This window comes from Colobus angolensis, unplaced genomic scaffold, assembly GCF_000951035.1.
Source record: "Colobus angolensis palliatus isolate OR3802 unplaced genomic scaffold, Cang.pa_1.0 Scaffold345, whole genome shotgun sequence".
Classification (NCBI taxonomy): Eukaryota; Metazoa; Chordata; class Mammalia; order Primates; family Cercopithecidae; genus Colobus; species Colobus angolensis.
This window is the reverse complement of record NW_012116766.1, coordinates 134,013-156,671: the sequence shown is the minus strand read 5'-3', so window position 1 is coordinate 156,671 and position 22,659 is coordinate 134,013. Positions and strand designations below refer to the sequence as shown.

The following is a 22,659-nucleotide window of genomic DNA, read 5'->3' as shown; positions in this document are numbered from 1 at the left end:
GAATATGAAGAAAGACACAGAGCTCCTTAAGTACATCTGAAATCCACTATATCGTTACCAGAAGGCATGAAAAACGGATGGCATTAGATCCTGTTTAATATTAGGTTCAGTGACTGCAGTTGTGAATGAGTTTAATGCCAGGTAAAAGGGTCACTTCATGAGAACACAAATTCATCTCATCCTTCTGAGATGAGGTCTACTTCAGGCTAAAATGAATTATAGTAGTTTTTCTGGCGACGTTATAATTATAATTTTCTGAATGCATAATCCTTTTTTTTTTTAAATAAAAGACATTCTTCTTACAATAATTGTTAGGACAGGAAAGCACCTGCTTTAGAAAAATTAAAATGAGGAACTAGTATTACAAGAGTACTTCGAAAAAAGGATGACCCCAGGATCATACATGTTGAGAGGGATTGCTTTTATAATAACAATATGTTTCAAAACTGTGTTAAAGGGAAATATAAAACTATAAAACACCATGTTTACTTTGATAATCCCCCACACTGACAATCAAAATTATTTCTTCCACTCCTTTATTTTCCTTTGAAAGGAAGCCTAGTGTGGCAACCATAATATCAATACGTAGGCCCTAAAGCACTTCAATGAGGAAGGAGTCAGTTCAGGAGTGATAGAGGGAAAGATGACTCAGGTGCTCACTATTCTCTTCCTGCCCTGTTTGCTCTCATCTCTCTTCTTTATTCTTCTTTCCCACTTCCCTCAGGCAAAGACATGGACTGCGGCCACTGCCTCACTGCCTCATCCCTTATCCTTCATTCTGCACTTCCGGATATATACACCCTAGAAGGCAACTTGAAAACCATCTTCTGAACATTTTAGATTACTATCAAAGAACCTAACTAACCCTCTCTATTCAAAATACAAAATTTTAACCACTGTAGAAAAAACATTAGCTACTAAATTCTACATAATTTTCATCATTGGTAAATAGAACTAAACAGTAAAATGCATTGCTGGCTGTGGAGAGGAGGCAAGAGAATGGGACTCAGGAGCTCACACAAAGTCCCAGAATTCTCCATGTGGAAGGAAATGGCTTGTGCATGTGGAGAGGTGGTGGGGTGAGGATAGCCCCTACGTCTTAGAAATAATAGATTTCTCCCTTCCTTTCTTTATTCCTCCCTTCCTTTCTTCCTTTTCTACATGGTGAAATTTTGCCAAGCATACGCTTCTGCTACCAAAGGAGGATGGGTATCATCTTTCGTAGAAGTTGTTCAACATCACATCATATATTTTTTGTTTCTGTAATGCCTATAGTATCTTAGAGGTTGTCAATGTAACAACTTCATCCTCAAATGACTCCTGTGATGTAAATTTCAATTTTACTAATATTTTATTAAAATGTATATAAAATAGATCAATGCTTATTGTAGACCCACAGTCTTCGGGCGGAATATTCTGCTGCATGTCAGGTCTTTCCGTTGAGGTAGGCAAAATCATATTGACAAGGAGAGATTTACACACCCAGCACAGTTATAGAATAATAAAGTATAGTGCACAGGAAAATGCTAAATTACATACAATTAAAGGCTAAAATGCTTGTTAAAGATACTGAATGTAATTGAGGTGAATGGGAGAAATTAATATTTCTATATTTATTTGAACTTCAGATCTTTTGCCTTTCCGATTAATTTTTAACACTATTGCTAGAGTAGCCTATTGGAAATCCTTGGTTCAAAATTCTTAACGTTACCCCTTGTCCAGTCATGATTTTCATATTGAAAGTACAGATGGGCCTCTTTTAATGAAAAAATTCCCATAGACAATCTGAGAATATGACTCCAGACACACAGGATCTGAGAACTCTAGTTTAAGAACCACTGGCCTAAGAACTTTATTATTATTATTTATTTAAATTATCTTTCACTTGAAAGGTATCATAAAATAGAAGTTTTGTCTTTATAAACAGAAATATTGGCCTGTAGAATAAATTCGAAGCTATTTAGTCTCTCACTCAAGACAGAGTATAAACTGAGTTTCCTTTTCACTACACACCACCTGCGGAAGCCAAAACAAACCGTTAGTTGATCCAGACACAAATACATGACTATACTTCCACCACATCTTTGCACACATTCTGCCTTCAGCTTGGAATAGCCTTTCCTTCTGTTTTTCCATCTTTCTCCCCAGTTTCTCTTTGCCAGAAATTAGGTTAAACCACTTCATGTATTTCTATCCCAATCTCTGGAAATCTCACTTTCCTCCGATTTCTAAGAACAGTTTATCTGTGCCTCTTTCATGAGGCAGAACATCCTACCATATATGATGCATAACTTTTCACTTCTAAACTTCAAGCAGCTTGAGGACAGGGGCTGAATCTGATTCCTCTTCTGCAAGGAGCAAGCACAATATCTTGCATGTAAAAGGTGCCACAAAAAAAAAAAAAAAAAAAAAAACAACTCTAGGAACCAACAAATAGAATGAGGCTTTAAAAAAAAACATTGAAAGACTGATAGAATGTGGAAAGTGCCTAAGTAAGGGATGTTTTTTCATAAGGAACTTAGTAAACTTCTCACATTCCTCTCACATTCCTTCAGGTGAGCTAAGGATTAAGCAAATCAGGAGAAAAGATAAAGCTACTCCTTCACCTTACTGGTGGAATACAGTTGTTTCCTAGGAGACAAATTTGTGCAATTACAGAGAAACCATCTACCAAGGCTTGTCAATGGAAATTTACAAATACGTTAAAAATCAAATAATCTTCATAACCTACCATGACTTTTGCCCTGTGGATAGCAATAAAAGCAAATATGTTCAGATAGATGGGCCGTACTGTGACCCGTCATCTTTTCCTTTTCTGTTCTATACAGCTCCATCCAGACAGCTTCTACTTCTACTCTTAATACACTACCATTGTTGCAAAGCAGAAGTGCTCTAATTAGAATATTAGTATCAGAAGCATATAATCTCCAAATAAACTGTTATTACCTTTCAGAATCTTCAGACTGATTGGTGAACATTACCAGTTTATCGTCCTGTTTCTCATTTTTGTTTATGAGCCGTCCACATGGAATCTAAAAGAAAAAAATATGAAGGACATGGGTCTCAGATGTACCTCAAGGGAAGTTAACTATGTCAGTCACCGAAGGAGAAAACCACCTGTTAAATGCATTTTTCATCAAAAGCCATGTTTTTATTCTCATGTCTTCTTTTCAGCCCTGCCAGACGTGAGAAGACAGACCACAAGCCTGCCTTCTGCCTAGTTTCAATGAAAGGTAAAACACTAGGTATAAACACAGGCTCAGTGAGTTAAGGAAGAATCTCATGACAGGGAGAAATTGTCCAGGAGCAAGTAAAAGAAAGCAAGACATTCTAATACACACAGCATGAACGGTTAAAGTTGTCAGACTGACATGTTTGTAGTTTAATTAACCCCAGTCTAGGAATGAGTTATCCAGGAGTGCCTACTGACCCCAGGACGCCAGCAGCTTTCTTCTAGGAAGAATGCTCATGACAGCTTTTTCTCCAATAGGAGTTATTGCTTATTTCTATGATTTTCAGGGTAACAAGGAAAGTGGTAATGGGACAACGGAAAAAAGAGAGAAAAGAAACTGTACTTGTGACAGAATTTGTTTCTCATTTTTTAAATTTATTATTAAGTTGCACTTAAGTTTGGTGCAACTTAAACACCAAACTGTGGACAAACATTATACAGACTACATAGTACCTCATGGGACTTACAGTAGAATCTTGAGATTGAAGAATTTGAAGATTTGTGTATGCTTTAAAAGCCAATTCCTACAGGCAATGAACACATTTTAAATGCATCTGGAAACCACCAATTGCTGTGACCCCATTAGAACATTTAGGAGTTAGGCACATGGGAAACATGAAGCCAGTTTGTCTGAGTTTCATGCCTCTCTGTTTAATTGTAACAACAACCAAAAAAAAAAGAAAAAAGATTTGTTAAAATGCTCCAGGAAAGATTCATTTCAGCTATTGGCAAGCTGGCTATACATAGTGTGGGAGGATGGCTTTTTGTTTTGTTTTGTGTTGTTTTCAGCTTGTGACAGCTGTTTAAAAATCATCTGTTACCACCATGGTAGCTAGTTACTAGATGAAAGCAAATGCCTTTCCGGACTGTGGAAGGAATTGGACCACCAACTAGTACAGCTATCTTTTAAATATGCAAAATTGCACAACTGCGCATCTTGTTTATATGGCATGCTGGAGATATTACACAATTCTGCAAATATGTTGAAGAGGAAACCAAGTGATAGCCATCTGATAGAGTGACTGCAGTAAGTGCTCATCTCTGAAACATGAAGTCTTAAATATTTAATTAATAAACAAATTTGTAGTAAGGTTTTTAAACTGTCTTATATTCTTTCACTATTTCAAAAATTACCTTTAAAATGCTAATTTCCAAGCATATGTGAAATTACACATGGAGTCTTGGAGTATCAGGGAATCATAGAATCTGACACTGTGGAGAACATGCTAACAATTATAATGCCATCATTTTACAATAGAGGAAACAGAAGTCCAGAGAACACAAATGACTTGGCTAATTAATGACTGATCTAGGATTAGACACCAAACCATCTGACCTGTAGTCACGATCTTCTATTGTTGTTCCATAATTGAAAATTATACAGATGAAATTTTAAGTTTGAAATAAAATAAAATTAGATGCTGATCTATTTTAATATTAATATATTTTAAAACTAACCTACAAAATTTTTACATTACAGATACAACCTCATAAAACTATATTTCTTAGGCAATGGTATTGTATTATTTGAACTCTGGTGGTAAACACCCCAAAAATGGCATGTGCCAAAGGAAATCTCCAGACTTAATATTGTACAGTTTAAAATTGACAAATAGTATCTTGGAGGCACTGGAAACAGACAAGCTGGAAATTGTCTCAAAGACATTAATTAGTTTACTGAACATTGTACTTCCTTCCTAAATTGGCTTTTCCCAGGCTAGAATTTTACATTTGTTATTATTCTATCCAGGAAGTAAAATATTAACCAGTGATAATCAGAAAAGTCAATATCCCGGGCATAATTTTAATTTCCAATAGTTTATTTTCCTTCCTTACTTCCTTCCTACCTTCCTTCCTTCTTTCCTTCCTTCCTTTCTTCTTCCCTCCCTCCCTTCCTTCCTCCTTCTCCCTGTCCCTCTTCTTCTCCCTCTCTCTCTCTCTGTCTCTCTCTTTCTTTTGAGACAATGTCTCACTATATTGCCCAAGCTAGAGTTCAGTGGTTGTTCACAGGCACCATTATAGTGCACCATAGTTCTGAACCCCTGGGCTCAAGCAATTCTCCTCCCTCAGGCTCCTGAGTAGTTGGGACTACAGGTGTGCACTACTTTCCCTAGCTATAGCCACATATAATTTCTGAGAACAAAAAGATTTACAATTAAAAACCATAGAAGTGGCCAGGCATAGTGGCTCACGCCTGTAATCCCAGAACTTTGGGAGGCCGAGACTGGTGGATCACCTGAGGTCAGGATTTCAACTAGCCTGACCAAAATGGAGAAACCCCATCTCTACTAAAACTATAAAAATTAGCTGGGTGTGGTGCTGTGCACCCGTAATCCCAGCTACTGGGGAGGCTGAGGCAGGAGAATCACTTGAACCTGGGAGGCAGAGGTTGCAGTGAGCTGAGATCACGCCAACGCACTCCAGTCTGGGCAACAAGACTGAAACTCCATATCAAAAACAAACAAACAAACAAACAAAAAACCCATAGAAGTAAGAGTACCCAACTGACTGAGCATTCTCTGAAGCTAAAAGCAAACACATGTCTTTGTTTCCATCATTTGATTACTTCTGCTTTCTCTTCCCTCCTTGTCCTTCTCTTCTTTTTTTAGGAATTCCTATACTGCTAAAGATGCAGCTGTTGCTTTCTGTTTAACTTAGCCAAAAGATGTTCTCTATTCTTGGATGCATTTCAGCACATCAGTGAAAATCATAAGCTATTGATTGTTTAAGCAGAAGTTTACACAATCCATAGTTCCAAAATAACCTAACTTTGAAGATAAACTTACTTTTGGAAGTAAACAAAGTTTTACGAGCTTTTCAACATTTCTAGCGACAGCTTTTAAAATACTTGGATTTCTAAAGTCAGATTCAAGGGCAAGATGTTAGTACTACCCGTGATAGTCAAAGTTTGCTCAAATAGGTTTTACAGACCTTGAGAATGTTTTATTAAAAATTACCAACGAATTATTGTACTATTGTTTACATTTATGTCAGTCAAGTCTATGTTACACATTGAGAGGCATCCAAATGTAATTGACATACAATCAAAGGCATGAAAACTTTACTTAAGGTAGAAAGGACTAGAAGCTGACAAGGCATATTTATTTATATAAAATGTGTTTCTTTCTGGGTCATGCAATTTACAACTCATAACACCTACCTGGAAACTGTTTCATTTTACTATCTTTACTAAATTAACGTTAAATGTTAACCGGGTTCAATCCATTTAGGATGAAATGTTCTCTTCAGGTATTAAACTATCATGAAAATTACTATCCTTGTATCCATATATAATAAGTAATGAAGATTCTATAAAGTAATAGGTTGAAAACCATATATATGTACATTCACATGCTTACAGATATAAAAGCACTTATATTAATTTTTTTTAAATGACATTATACCATTTAAGAATACATGAAATCTTTCTTATTGATCACATAAGAGGCCTACAGGTAGGCAGTCAATTAATCAAAATATTGGCTAAAGCTGGGACTCATGAAGACTAATACGTTAATACCATATTAATTTAATGTCACTGAAAATATATAGGTGAACATCCTTGCTAAGCGCTGTTTTCTAGGGAGAGATCTATTAATGGTTGTCCACATGTGTCTTCTGGCCCACAATAAATCCTCGGTGAATTCTAGTTTTGGTTTCTTTACAAAGAAGCAAAAATTTTAAGACACAAAGCAATCTGAAAACATAATGCTTTTAGGTTTTTATGATAATTAACTACTTTTTTTTTATATTCGCCCTCACCAATATCCAATTCAAATTTGATAACTTAACCTTTATTAGATGTTTCCAAGATGCTAAAACTAGCTTGTATTGTAACAATGTTTTTTTAACCTTTTGGTACTCATGTATTATCAGCTTATATACATTTTATTTAAACATGTAATGGCAAAAAAGTAAAATTGTCATAAATAGTGTAGGGGAATAAACAAAGATGATCCTAGGTAAATCTACCACTTAACTTTTAGAGTCAGAAATAAGTGAATGTCCTTAGCTGTGAGCATTCAGCATGCCTTGAGTGCCAGTCTGTGTGTTTCACTGAACGAATGGATTTGTTCCTGCTGTAATTTGACTGAGTAGGGGATGAAAAAGAGCAACAGATTCAGTCAAGAGTGGGAAAATGCCTGCAGAGTTAGGAAGCTGACATAAATTGGTGACAAGCGGTGGTAGGGGCTGTGGTGAGTAAGTGAAGAAATATCCTCCCCAAAGGTATTACAATTCTATTTAAAAAAATCGGTGTGAACAAATAAAACACAATGCTCTTTAAAAAGTTTTGGTTTACTGTTAGCAATTCTCATGGCTTTTTGTAATTTCCAAAGCTTGAGATACTTATTGCCAATATGTGGACGATAATGGACAACCTTTTTGAGATCCTTGCTGTTATTGGTAAGAAAGAAATGTAAAGAACTATAACATTTTTAGTATAAAATCTTGGTTATGTTTTTCTAATAATATCTTTAATATTCAGTCTAAATCACTCTTAATATATAAAATAACCAGTTTGTATGTCCAAGAAGCTTTATCCTTAAAGCTCCCGATCAGTCATTTTATCTCCATAAATATTAAAAAAGAAAAAGGAATTCACTTAGCCTAGAAACAGGAACAGTAAAGCAGGTCACGTGACTATAAAACTAACCTAAATTTACAAGCACAAAGCTAAAACAGCAATAAAAGATTTCAGATAATTTCTATGCAAAATAAGGCAAATGGTCAATGTTTTTAAGAATATGCTAATGCTATTCAAAAAAAGAGTACGTTACACATTTTAATTCATTTACTTCCTCTAGCAAATAAGATTCCTATACCTAACAGGTACTTAAGGACCTTTGATTACAGTGTGGAAGAAATTGGAGGAAAGGAAAATTACACACTACTGTCATTTACAGTAATGGCTCAAGAGAAATTGAGAACAAGAAAAAGATTTTTGGCTACACATCGTTTGGCTAAACCAAAAGAAAGAACTACTCAAAAGAGCTGTAACTACTTTTTTCTCCATTTCATATTTCTGAGAAAGATGTCAAATAAGGGGCTTTCATCATCTATTTCCTTCTAAGAAATCTTTTTGTTTTATAGCGCTAAAGTTTTCTGCCACCACAGATTCTCTACAGCTCAATCACATCAGGACACCTGCATTTCTTCTACATGCAAAACTGACATTTGAGGACTGAAACTAAAAAAGTTCCTGAACAAGGAGTCAGGAGACTAAGATTCTGTCTGTCACCAGGGCTATCACTACATTTGCCTGTCGCCGAATGTCTATCACCAGCTCTGATATGAGAACAGATTGTACATTATAGTAGCTAAGAGTGCTCCTAATATTTAAGTGTTATGAAAACTGGTCATCCTAGGATTTTTGCAATATTGCTATATTGCTCTTGATGCATCTTAGAGGCTTAGTGAAATATTAGTGAAATTTTTGCCCTGTGAAGAGGATCTAGTTTTCCATAGAATGTTCCTTCATGCTGCAGAAAAATGAGCATATCTTTGTTGAGTCTTTATTCAGCTCTATTTGGGAATATTCCTGTATTGTGGATTTCTACTGATATAGTTCATAAAAACACCCCAAATTACAAATTCGCTTTTTCAAATGTGTATTGGAAGGATGATTGGGTTTGGAGTCAAAAGACGTGGATTCCAATCTGTCTCTCATGTTTAACAAGCTGTATGTCTTTGGGCATATTATTTAAACACTCTGAGCCCCAATGTACTCACCTGCAAAGTAAGGATAATACCTCCCTTCTTCAAAGAAAAGTCCATAATTATTAAACAAGATACTGCATTTGCAAGCAACTTCCACCTCAGTTGCCCTATAAGATGACTTTTCTAGTGTTGCATGGCAAATAGTAAGCTCCAAATAAATGTGAGAGAATTTAAATTTTGTTTAATCTTCAAAACTCACTGGAAAGCCTGTAGAGAAAGTGATTTTTATTGGACATAAATGTTATTATACAAGTTATTATTTTTTAAAGTTGGTTGTTCTGCTGAAAATCATGAAAATGTGGAGCTGAGGGTGTGTTTGTTTTTATGCGAATATGCTTCAGGTGGAACTAGGAATGGATCGCTTTCATATCCATTACAGGTGTGCCAGCCTCGGCCTATCCTTAGCCTCCTGCTAACTGTACCAGTTCCTCCAGGCAGATGCTTACCCGCTTGAAAGGGAAGTAAAAGATAGCCTGTGCCAATTTATCAGAAACCTTTGCACGCCAGGATTTTGTTCTGAAGTAATAAATTTTGTTTTATAACTATACATTAATTTTGAATGCAGCTTGGCAAGCAATGACCAAACTTAAACCTGGTCTTGTAAAGAAACAATTCAAACTTTAATGCTGGATTCGCTCTCATTATTTCCATGGTAAAGTAGCTGAAAGACGGTTTTAAAAAATAACACACAATAATATTAATGTCCTATAAAAAATCACTTTTGCTACGTGCTTTCCAGTGAGTTTCGAGTATCAAACAAGATTTAAATTCCACCACATTTATTTAGACCTTACAAGGCTCCACAGAAACTAGAAAAGGTAAATGCCTTGTTATCGCACTTGCATTTCATCATTGCCTTATGAGATTCAGAGCATGAAGAGCAGAAGACAGAGCTGTGTCCTTGAACAACTTTCTTAGCTTCCCTATCCATTAGCATAGAAGGTATCCGCATAATTGTAATACTAGTTTTTCTACTCCTGTCAACAGATCGTTAGCAACTAAAAGGAAAGAGTATAATGAGTTCTGATTTCCATCAAATTTTCAGCAATAGAAGCCATATCAGAAACTATTCTTTCAAAAAAAAATACATTATTACTATTAAAATTAGTCAGTTGTGCTAAATCTAACCACCTGAGGCTAGACAGTGATTATCCCCAGATTAATACAAGCATCAATACAAAGAACTATGCTGTCTCAATTCCTCAAATGAAAATAAATGGAAGACTGTTCAATTATAGTAATGAATAATAACGACTGATCTCAGCTCTGTGATTTTAATTAGTACTCTCTGCTGATAATGAAAAGTTGAGATGCCAGCACTTTGGGAGGCCAAGGTGGGAGGATCACCCGAGGTCAGGAGTTTGAGATAATCTGGCCAATGTGGCAAAACCCCATCTCTACCAAAAGTACAAAAAGTAGCTGAGTATGGTGGTGGGTGCCTGTAATCCCAGCTACTTGGGAGGCTGAGACAGGAGAATTGCTTGAACCCAGGAGACAGAGGTTGCAGTGAGCAGAGATCGTGCTACTGCACTTTAGCCTGGGCAACAGAGCAAGACTCTGTCTCAAAAAAAAAAAAACAAAAGAAAGAAAGAAAGAAAAAGAAAAGTTGAGATGAGACTTGAGAGACTTGATCCCTGAGCACTGGATTTCCGATACAGAATCCACACTTTGGCTTTTACCTGTAAAGCTCAAGATCCTCTCAGACTAATTATATCTTAATGTTCATGTTCATGGTTATGTTTTTTGATATTTTTCTTGCTTTTAAACAAGTGGCAGAACAGTCTCTAATTAGAAATTCATCTTATTGTTTTCACCCATATTTAGGCAGGTTCTATTTTGTCTACATTAAACACTTTAAAGTTTATAATCTTTCTACTCATTTTTTTCTATTAAATGATTTTAGGTATTTCTTTTCATTATAAATAAAATTTGATTTTTATAGCTTAAAGTTAAACTGAACAATTTTTCTTTTATCTTAATATCTACAATTGTTCTGCCTTTCATAATTTAAAAAATGTGAACTATCTTCCTAGAAGATTTCTGAACACCTTTCTAAGTAAAGAGTTTGGGGGAAAATGACAACGTATTCTCTAATATTGAAAAAAATGACAACATACTGAACAGCATACTGAATATAGTGTGTCAGCTATACACTGTGTCTGAGAGTCATCTGGCTATAATCTATATATCTATATTTATTCACATCAAAAGGAAACATTTCACCATATTTGAAATTTAAGATGTAATTGAAAACTGAGAAAGGAATCATTTGCCTTCAAATGTATTTTATTAACTATACTGCTTAATGCTACATTACATCCTATATCCTTTCTTCTTGCAGCATTCATACATGTCAGATTAGCAAAGGCAAAGAATGATTAATTTTTATTACTTATCACAATGATCTATTAACTACATACAAATGGCCCCTTGTGACTGTCATCCAAGGTTTTTTACATACTTAGATTAATCAAGAGATTCATTTGTTTGGATTGTGCTTTGCAACCACTAGAAAAATTTCCCCCCATATGGTGTCTTTGTTTCAAAACAATGGAGATATTTAATCTTGGCCGTGTTTTCAAATATAATTGATTTTTACTCATGCTCTGTGCAATTTCATTAGAAGGGCATTTTTTATTCTTAGTTTTTTCTTTAAGACTTGTGGACGTACATGTGAAAAGTGAGGTTTTTGTTTGCTTGTTTGTTTGTTTGTTGTAAGGTCTTTATCCTTCACGAAACAAATATTTGAAAGATCTAAACTGTCACAACCACAAACAGATGGGAGTCAACTACGACTAATAGGTGTTCCTATGATAATTCATCATTATCTGATCTTAATAAGAAAGCAATGTTTAGAAAAAGAGCTAAAGAGTAAAGTATTAAAGAGCAATTTTTGAAAGTTAACAGTTACAGTGAGGTCTAAGGTTTTATCCAGCAGGAAGTATTTAGTCAGCCAAAAGCTTAGTAAGCACCTTTGCCTTCCCCTCCTCACACCTTCTCCACTTCTGCCCCCCACCTGGACAAGGAGGCCTCCAGGACTTTTGATGAATCAGAGACTTTGATTGATGAGATATACGGGAACTCTGCCTGTTTCTTCTACACTGTGCCGCAGGTCTCTTTGACGACTATGGGCTTTATGTTCCTTTAACAGGAGGAATTGTATTTAACAGTCTATTTCCCATGTTTAAAAAGTCTTATTTCTTCCTCATTCATGCCTCATTAATATCATTAAAATTGGGGAATTGTGCTATGGCTACAAATTTCAGTGAGAGAATTGTACTGGAAGCCAATGATAATTAAATATATACTTGGAGAGACAGTAGGACCAAGCTGAAGGGGAGACAGAAAGAGAGAGAGACAGAAAAACAGAGGCACAGTGAGAGATCAAGACAAAAAAAGAGAGAAACAGAAACAGACAAAGGGGGACAGAGACAGAGAGTGACAGGAAAAGAGACAGAGGCAGAGGTACACATAGGGAAGACAGAGAGAAAGCAACAGAGGCACGAAGAAAGAGAGACAGAGTGAAAAGGAAAGGAGAAAATGAAAAGGCATAATGTTTTTTCTCTTCTAGACTTTAAAAATTCATTAAAATTCTGATATAAAAAATAGAAAGTTGAGAAGATCATATCTGAACATAGTTTGTTAACGTTGATCCATTCCACAAATATTTGCTTCTTGCTCATTAGGTTAAGGCCCGATACAGGCCTTTCACTGTGGGGACAGGTCTGTGCATGCAGTGCCACTTGAAAGGACACTCTGGGAGTCTCTGCCAGAGGGCATTGATTGAGATTCCTAAGAAGAAGGAAGTTCTCAGCATTTCACAGCAGGGAGTTTGTGGTTAAGCCAGAAAGCAAGTGTTATCAGATTCAAGAAATATCGGCACTGCACCTGTAAGCATCTAGTCTACCTTTGTCTACTGCTGGCTTTTAAAATGAACCTTCCTTGCAGGATGGTTTAACTGCTCACACTTAAATTATTCCTAGGGAAGTTTATTTTCCAATCTCCTTTGGGAAATTTGACTATTTAAATAAAAGAGCCCGGTAACTTTATATTCAGAAATACATTCTTTTAGAATGTTTTATGCTCCCCATCGACATGATTCTATAGCACCATGAAGAACATGGTGAAAAATGTCCCTTGCAGAGGAACACACTAAATGGATGCTGGCTCTGCTCATTGCTTAATCAAGATTGTTCAACCCTGTAATATGCCAAGAAGGAAAGCATAATTATTCATGTAAGTACTGACATTTAGTTATTATTTATAGGATTTTTAGAAGTAATAAAGCAAATAGAGTAACATTCACATAGTTAAATGTGTCATTTGCAAAGTTTATTTTATCTACTGTCCACAAAGGGGCCAACTGATAAAAGCTCTAAAGTAAAAACTTTAAAGGAAACAGCATACATTATTACATTTACAACAAGTTCTATGTCATTTCTCACCGGGAACACATAAAACCATATCTTAATTGTTAATATTACTGAGCTCCTGATCGATTATACATGTCTTTCTAATATGAGAACTTTATGCATTTTAAAAAGAAATTAAGTTACAGCCAACTCTAGTAAGTAAGCGAAATGAAAGTAAAGGCCCAGGACACTATGTTACTCACCATGTTCTATCCTGAAAGTCCCTCTCAGGTCTAGGTAAGCGCACTACAAGGTCTAATACGGAGACCTGTCTTTATGACTCTTTGAATCAAACAGTAACTAAGTGGTTTAAGTAGAAACATGTATTTTGAAAGGTTAATCCACCCATACACAGGGAAACCCCTTTTTTAAGAAAGTCATTCTGCTGCCAAGAGACTATTAATATTCACCTCTCAGATACAAATACAACCTACAGATAAAAGATTCACAACCTATGTGAAAATACCGCAGAGGATTCCCTCTTAGTCTCTATGTTGTAATGGAAACACAAGAAAACAATAAACCTCTTCAGGCAATTGGGGGTACTACAGGAAATCTACCTGCCCACTTAATGGAAAAGTTATATCAGCTTACTAGGGCCACAACACATAAACATAAATTTAGAATTAGTATAACTTACTGTAAGGACCACATAGGTCACACACTCATTTCTAGGAATGTTCCTGTGTTTCATCTTCCTATTTCTTTCCCTGAGAGGGCTAGCACCCAGGTTAACATTTAAACAGTCACCCTTTAAAGTAATTTAGAAATAAGCTCATTACCTTTTAAAAATAGGACTTGCTGAGTGTTTTCTTACTTACAGGGGAAATTATATTCAGAGTCTCTATGTGGCTTCACTGGCACTATACCATTAGGAATGATGTGTATTTTTCTTATACCAGAAAACAATCTGCATAATCATTAGTAGTGGTAAACCTCTCCAAAGTGGTAAAGACATTTGTACCAGTTTGGGAATAAAATGTTTGCTGAGGAAGTGCCTAATAGTGATTATTATTGATTAGTTATACCATTTGCTTATATTGAAGTATTCAGTTTACAGATAGGCATGGTAAGATTCAGAAAATGGCAAATAGCATACTGGCAATATGCTGGAGGAGACATTTTCTCAGAGTTTGATTCTTTGCTCTACTTTAGCTCTCATCACAACAGGCACTGTGACTCCAGAAAAACAGATGGACAGTGATAATCCCCTTCTACACTTCCACTTCTACAGACATGCTTTAGGAAGTGTGAGACAAAGGGAGCCTCAACATTATCTTTTTTATTACAAAATGCTGTAAAAATCGATCCTGTTTGGTAAAGCCATACTGTTTCTTATGTTTTTCTTTACTGTATTTTCTTTTTCTATACTGTATTTTATGTTTCTGTATTTTCAAAAAATTTAAAAAATAGTCTATTATACGATGTAGCTTGCATATGTGGTGAACTGAAAAAGAAAATCAAAACAGAGCTTAGGAAGTAAACAGTCCATCCTTAACCTGAGTTATTAAATTAAATACATTTGATATGAAAATTCCATTGTTTCAAGGTCCCCTAAAGCATTTTGAATATGTCTTTTAAAAAGCCTTTTAAATGAACACAAAATGACATTTACCCTGCTAGTTTTTTTCAATGTGAGAAAATTAATTACTTAATATTTCACAAGAGTATGCTATTTTAGCACAATATCGAAAGAAGAAGGAGAAATTAATCAGCCAACAACAAGGAGTCTAAAAGTTAAGCCGTTCTTACAGACTGGAATATTCAGCTCTAACTAATGTCTTCCTTTCCTGAAAGCACTTTTAAAATTGCAGAATGCTATGCAAATTCACAATGTGATTGCTATTATTGGAACTGAAGTTTTCCCAAAGTGTGTTGAAAGACCTTCTTGTTTCAAGCCACATGTCCTTTCATTTGACTATCACATCAATTAAAGTGTGGAGGGAGAGCATAGAAGCATATTTCAGAGAGTGCTGATCCAGGCAAGAAGTTATTTCCATCAAAAACTATGGGATAACCCAGCTACTTGGGAGGCTGAGGTGGGAGGATCAGTTGAGCCCAGGAATTCGCCTCCAGCCTGAGCAACATAGTGAGACTCTTGTCTCTAAAAAACAAACACCCGTGGCAGGGCACGGTTGCTCACGCCTGTAATCCCAGCACTTTGGGAGGCCAATGCAGGCGTATTGCCTGAGCTCAGGAGTTCAGAATCAGCCTGGGCAACACAGTGAAACCCCATGTCTACTAAAATACAAAACAATTAGCTGGGCATGGCAGCATGCGCCTGTAGTCCCAGCTACTCAGGAGGCTGAGGCAGGAGAATTGCTTGAACCCGGGAGGTGGAGGTTGCGTTGAGCCGAGATCTCACCACTACACTCATACTCCAGCCTAAGCGACAGAGTGAGATTCCGTCTCAAAAAAAAAAAAAAAAAATCACGCCTGTAATCTCGGCACTTTGGGAGGTCAACGCGGGCGGATCACGAGGTCAGGAAATCAAGACCATCCTGGCCAACATGGTAGAACCCCATCTCTACTAAAACTACAAAAATTAGTTGGGCGTGGTGGCACCTGCCTGTAATCCCAGCTACTCAGAAGGCTGAGGCAGGAGAATCGCTTGAACCAGGGAGTGGGAGGTTGCAGTGGGCCAACATCACACCATTGCATTCCAGCCTGGCAACAGAGCGAGACTCTGTTTCAAAACAAACAAACAAACAAACAAAAAACCCCCAAACTATGAGACGGATGGTGAGGATGGTAATGCTAGTCAAACGAAAATGTAGAAAGACACCATATTTATTTACCTCATGGAACTGTTATTGGGAGAGGAGAATAGTCTATAAAACAGAAAGACAGATGTTGTTATCACTGCTTCTCACCGTTCTAACTGTAGAAAGGAAACTGGACTCTGTTGAATGCCACCATGAAATAAATGCATTATTTGCACTTAAAACGCCGTATTGCTTCTTGTATACATCTAAGCCACCTGACATCAGCTGTGAGCAGAAACTGGCCATGTGCCAACTAAATGATTTTTACTGTTCACAGTATTTTGTTCAGTGATTTACCTTCAGGGAAAAATGAGGAAATGAGTTAGGAAAAAAATTAATAAAACTTGAAGACCAGTGTCAAAAGTAATTGATCTAAAATTAATTTCACATGTCTGAGGGTACAAGTGTCTGAAGAAAACAGGAGTGGAAAGGAGAAAATGAGACTGGAGAAGCAACACAAGGCCATTGAGAATTTGGAGGAGGAAAAAGCAGTCATATTCAATGTTTCTTCTTTTTTTCAGCGACAGTGTTAAAGAGCCTAATATAAGAAAATTTCTAAGCTTTAGGCTTGAGAAAGGGTAAACCCAATTTGTCTCTGAAGATGAGCTGAATGCGTCACTCAAGAGTCAGCTCCCATGGACCTCACCGCATGCCTCGTGTGTAGGCTGTCCGCAGGTGTCCTTGGGAAGACAGGCAAAGTGCTTCCACATGTTTCTTTCTGGCGAGATTCCAAGCACTCTGCTCCCTCTCCCTCTGCCACAGATTCAGGCTCCTTTCCCTCTTGGCCTCCCAACATCCAAGTTCCAAATCATGAGTCAGAAATGGAGATTGAGTGGAGACAATAAATGTAGTCGTCACAGTTGAGGAAATGATTTAAAAGTGTTCACCACCGTAGAGTTTTTCTACCAAGTGTGGTAAAGCCAACCTGGCAATGTTTGTCCCATTTAAGTACAGTTTCCTCAGGAAGTGTTCAATCTAGATTTTGTCTGTTAGGTGAGAGCTTTCTGTGGATTAGGGACATTTAATTACTCTCCAGAGTCTTTCAAGACGGAGGCCATGGCCTCTTGCCAAACTTGGGTCTTTTTTGTTTTGATGAGAGAGGCAAACTAGAGAGTATATTCCCATGGCAACTTCAGAATATCACCTGTTATATTACTTAAAGGACAGAGGGTGGCTGTGCTAGGAGCCTCAGCTGGACTGGATATCAAACTAGAAAGGGTCATATTATGGGCTTGTGTTCTACTCTCTCCTAGCTCAGTTTATTAGGAACAAACTTTAGTGTTAGTTTGGGCTTCCTGTTCTTCATAAAAAAAGAATGATTTTTTTTCTCACAGATACAAACTCCTATCACAACTAGAAGTATGGCTAGCTGATTTCAGCATTTGATGACTCTTATTTTAGAGAAACGAGTCGTTCAATGCATCTTTGCTACATTCTCTTCCATCACTGTATATGTGCTTTTTTCTTTACTCTGATATGGATAGCAAAGGGATAAACAATACATGATTTAAATCATTAAAGTAGCACAGTTCTGCTTTTTCCTAAGAACTGTAGTCAACTTTTGTTCTGTAGAATGCTGCCAAAAAGAGGATATATCATGCAAACTATTGGGACAGAGGATGGGCATAAATCTCCTTACTAAAGAGGATGAACAAAAAGGAGATGAACCATGGATGTCGATAAATCAGAAATGCAGCTGTTTGGGACCAAAGTCCAGTTATCACTCTAAGCTAGGCCCAAAAGATATGGTGGCCTTTCAAAGGCAATCTCAGGTGTTGACAGAGAAGTCCCCAAAGAATTCTTTGACACTCGGGCCCTTTGACTTTTACCCTCACTATATCTGTATCCTTTTCTGTTTTCAATACAGAGACATTTGAAGGGACATTTTTCTTACAGCAGTTTTTTGTTTTCAGTTGAAAACCTAAAATGGAAAAATAACTTTTAATGTTAAGCTGTGGTTTCCACCTTCTATGACCTTCATTTGCAGTCAGCTGTTTTTAAATGATCTTCAGATCTTCACTCCAGCTCCACGGTATTGTGGGGTTCATGCACTTGGGAATAGACAGGAACTCTGGAACTCTAAAAACAATTACTAAAATTATTAAGTTTATGGATATTTTAAAGTAAAGTCATTCACTGAGCTGAAGTTTGAGAGGAGCCCTCTTTGTTTTATCCCAAAAGATCCGAAAGATTATATAACAAATGTAAAAGTTTACCTCTAGCACTTTGAAACTCACAAAAAATTTTACAGTGTGTATCAAAAGTAATTTTATACACCAAGGAGAGAAATCTGTTTACAGAGGCTTAATGTAAACCAATGCGTTATTCTCCAGGGGCATCTGTTCTAACATACTTATTAAATATCAGACTCATTTAACCCCTGGAGGGTTCAATTCCTTTATCTAAAAATGAGACTGGTATACATAGCGCCTAAAAATCCCTTCCCTGTCAAAGAGTTTAATTTGATATCACCCCAAATAGCAAACAACACATTTCCATTTTGATTGGTTTTATGGCACGAAATCAATAGTCTTCTTAAGGTCCTTTATATCATTGTGAAAAATATCCCACAAATATGACCTTCACATTGCTCTACAGTATGTATACTCTGAGTTGATTCTACTTATAGAATTAATAGCATGAATGATTTCAGATATTAAACCAAAGTACCAAAGACCTAAAAGTTTGGACTCCCAGTACAATTTAAAAATTATATAACTGAATGCTTAATTTCCTAAAAAGGAGTAATTAGAACTTTAGAAAAGCTGTCTTCTTGAGTACTTCATTGTAGTGTAAAAACATTTGATATTAAGAGGAAGTACTTCACTCTTAAGAAAATTTTCTCTGTTTTACAAAGATGCTAGGATTCTGGAAAGTCAAGCATAGCCAAAGACCCAAAATAAAAATTATTTTAAAAAATATTTTAAATTACAAAGTTACACATAAGAATCATGAAAAATTTAAGCAGTATAAAACTACACTACACGAAAAGGGAAAAAAGGGAGAAATAGACTCCTATGATTAGACTGTGATTTCCAAAGATGACAGTCATTTTCAGAAAATTTGGTGTATATTCTTCTAATATTTATCTTCTCTATACATATAATACCTGATATTATACAAGGCATAATATTTTGCTACTGAATGAAGCCAACAAGTATTCTTATTGGTAATAATACGTCTAATTGGGCAATACTAAGAAGACTTCACACAATCTTCTGTATCTATTACAATGAAGAGAGAGAATAAAAAGTGTCATAAATTCAACAGGCTTTCATAGTCTCTTGTTTATAAAATTGTTAATATTTAAAAATTATGTAATATAAGGAATAAGCATATATGGACAGAGTTTATTGCCGAAATAAGTATTTTACAATTATTGTATGACTTAATAACATTATAATTGTTGTGGTATATAATTAACTGTAATGGAAGCAATTCACACATGTGATTTTGATGACAATGATGATTGAAAATAATGATTAGCAATTATTTCTGATCATCTATGGTATACCGGATGCTTTACAAACATTATCTCCTTTCTACTTAAAGTGGAGTCTTTGGATCAGCAGTACTGGTATTACGAGGAAAATTGCTAGCAATGCAGAATCTAAGGCCCAACACACCCTGGTTTGTGAGTCTCAGAAGCTTATATTTTTCCCACAATCTCGTACAGTGATTATTATGACTTTTATACAAATAAACCAAGAATTTCTAAAGTCAGTTGGGGTGAAAACTCGATCCAAAGCTAAACTTAAAAGATTTCATTGTTTCCAATTTCTCTCTGCCCATTCAATTTCTGCATTCACTTCAATTTTTTCTGCTTTACATCTCTTGAATATATCCAGACCCCACCAAAGCGGTATGATGTCTCAGTCACCATAAAACAAAGCCTAGTCCCCTTGAGGACTGATAGAACCTGACTTTCCATCGATTGGGTCATTTATCTGCAAGGACCCTCCAAAGAATGTAATAATTTTATCTCCTGACTGTAATTCTCACAATAAATGGTTATGAAGCATTTCTGCCGAAGCTGTAGTAAAACCTATGTCACCATCCACAATGAGAAAGTCAACATTCATTTTGCACTCCAGAGTCCTTCTAGTCACAGTCCAGCAGGATCCTAATCTTTGTTTTTCCTGGTCAGTGTCATTGCACTCAGGAATCTCTGCCAGATTCAGCAGGGAAGTGTCTGGGTGATTCCTTCTCTCATTCCTAGGACTGGGAAGAGGAGTGCGCTCTGGGCCTGGGACCATGGGCAATGTGAAAGGGAGTATTTGTTTCTCTGGAAAACATCATCTCAAGTTACAAGCCAAGTTGCCACTAGATGTCCCTTTTCAACTCAGTTGAAAGAAATACAGGGCTATGTCCAAACCTCAATGTTGAAAGCATTTAGGAGGTAATCTTTCTTTTTTTGTTCTTTTTAACATTTTAAATTGATGCATAATATATAGAAATAGTACATACACATTTGCATTTGATGAGTTTTCAAAAACTAAATACACCTGTGTAACCAGCACCCACATCAAGAAGCAGAACGTTATCAGTGAGATAGTGTTTTCATTGCCTATCCATAGCAGAGTTTGTGAATACCAGGGGTAAGTGGCCCTCCCATTTGTGACTCATCTCATCCTGATAAAGACAAATTAGTGAATAGTGTCTCCAAACTGAGATCCACTCTGATCGGAGGGTGTGGAGTCGCAGAATAAAGTTGTAGGTGAGGTGTTTGCTGATCGGAATTGGAGAAATTGCTTATTTCTACCCTCAGGTTCTTGTTTGTTGGGTCTGACTTCAGAAGCTATGGCAAACTTACATTTTTTCCAACTCTCAGAGTCCACATTTTCTCGAATTTGATCTCCTTCATTGTCCTGTCCCTGAAGGGCCACTGGAAACATCTTTTCCTATTTCCTCCTAGTGTGGGAGTATCAAGATTTTTCAGCCATCCTTGGCTATAAGTGTATTTCACTTGGACTTGGCCTATTTCTCTTTCTTCAAGCATCTTTTGTCACTTCTCCCAATTGATTTATGTGATTGCCTTCCAAATGGAAGAGGAAACCATGTGAATCTCAGTCACCGTCTACTCTAGACCACTTGTTCTTGGGCAGTGAGGCCATTCTATATGATTTGTACGTGTCTGAGACCATGAGCCACCCCAGAGTTGAGGTCTGGAATCTCATATTTGGCTGTTGATTTTTCTCAAACTCTGAGGCTTCCGTGCTGTCTGTGTCACTAGTGTGACACAGACTCAAAGTTGTTCCTTAGGATCTTAAAGAAGTGCTTTCTATGAATTTCTCTAGTTTATGTTAAAAATACTTTATGCACATGGTTCAAAAGCCTGCTTGATTATAAGTCATACCGTAGTAGCTACCTCCATATGGAATCTGGGTTATACCAGTGAAGCAGAGCAATAAGTCTGTGATAATCAAAACAATCATAGGGCTGGACATGGCGGCTTATGCCTGTAATCCCAGCACTTTGGGAGGCCGAGGCAGGCGGATCACCTGAGGTCAGGAATTCAAGACCAGCCTGGTCAATATGGTGCAACTCCGTCTCTACTAAAAATACAAAAATTAGCTGGGCATGGTGGCAGGTGCCTGTAATCCCAGCTACTCAGGAGACTGAGGCAGGAGAATTGCTTCAACTTGGGAGGTAGAAGTTGCAGTGACCTGAGACTGTGGCATTGCACTTCAGCCTGGGCAACAGAGCAAGACACTGTCTCAAAAATAATAATAATAATATTAACCTAAACAGTCGTCATTTCCTAAGAAATTTAGTGCTTCATGGGTGTTGGGTAAAAGGTAATGACAGATTTACAGCTTCACAAGACAGATAATGAGTTTTCCTTAAATTATTGAAACAACTCAATATTGTGTAAGTTTGGTTCTCTACCTGAAATATCCAGTTTTAAACCATGCATTCTTCCCAAAATTGCAATTTGGTTTTCAATGAAATTTCATTAATACTTCATTGGTAACTAGCAAGCAGAGTTCTTAAAAAAAAAAAAAAAAAAAAAAACAGAGAGAGAGAGTAAATTGAATGGGAATAGATCTCTTGAGGCATAGGCTCGGAAATGGTACATCTCTGCTTCCTGCATATTTTATTGGCCAAAGCAAGTTACAAGGGCATTCCAGATTCAAGGCCGAGAGAAATAGACTCTACCCCTTAACAAAAGAAGCAATGTGACTCTTTAGTGTCTTCCATCAAGAGGAGAGACATATTCTCAGGTGCCTCCCATGCCCCACTCACTCTCCTCCTTGTTAAAGCCAGCCAAGCACCAAAATCGTGATTGCCTGACCTCACCAGCCTCTGTGAGAATTCAGAGCTAAATAATTGGTTGTTATATTACATCACTAAGTTTTAGAATGATTTGCTACATAGCAAAAACTAATAGACTGCCTTATCAGGTACTTAAATATGTACAACTATTAAACATTACAATTTAATTCTCATTTTACTTTTATCTTTTGGAAAACTTTGAAGGATATCCAATTCACAGCCCACAGGCCCACTTCCAAGAAAAAGAAACAAATAA

The 22,659-nt window shown here is 36.6% G+C and overlaps 1 protein-coding gene across 3 annotated transcripts in view; it reads right to left on the bottom strand.

The window, feature by feature from the left end:
• The window catches only part of TNIP3 (TNFAIP3 interacting protein 3), a 103,689-nt gene extending 90,042 nt beyond the window's left edge, over positions 1 to 13,647 (bottom strand). For 2 of the 3 annotated variants that reach the window (XM_011952694.1, XM_011952693.1), the window contains exons 1-2: positions 13,566 to 13,647; positions 2,947 to 3,032 (exon numbers count right to left, since the gene is read on the bottom strand). In XM_011952694.1, coding sequence (XP_011808084.1) covers positions 2,947 to 3,032; positions 13,566 to 13,568 — 89 coding nt within the window. In that variant the 5' untranslated portion in view covers positions 13,569 to 13,647. Of the gene's footprint in view, positions 1 to 2,946; positions 3,033 to 3,117; positions 3,160 to 13,565 lie in introns of those variants that run through there. The other variant, XM_011952695.1, reaches the window with a different exon arrangement.
• Between the last annotated feature and the right edge of the window lie 9,012 nt (positions 13,648 to 22,659).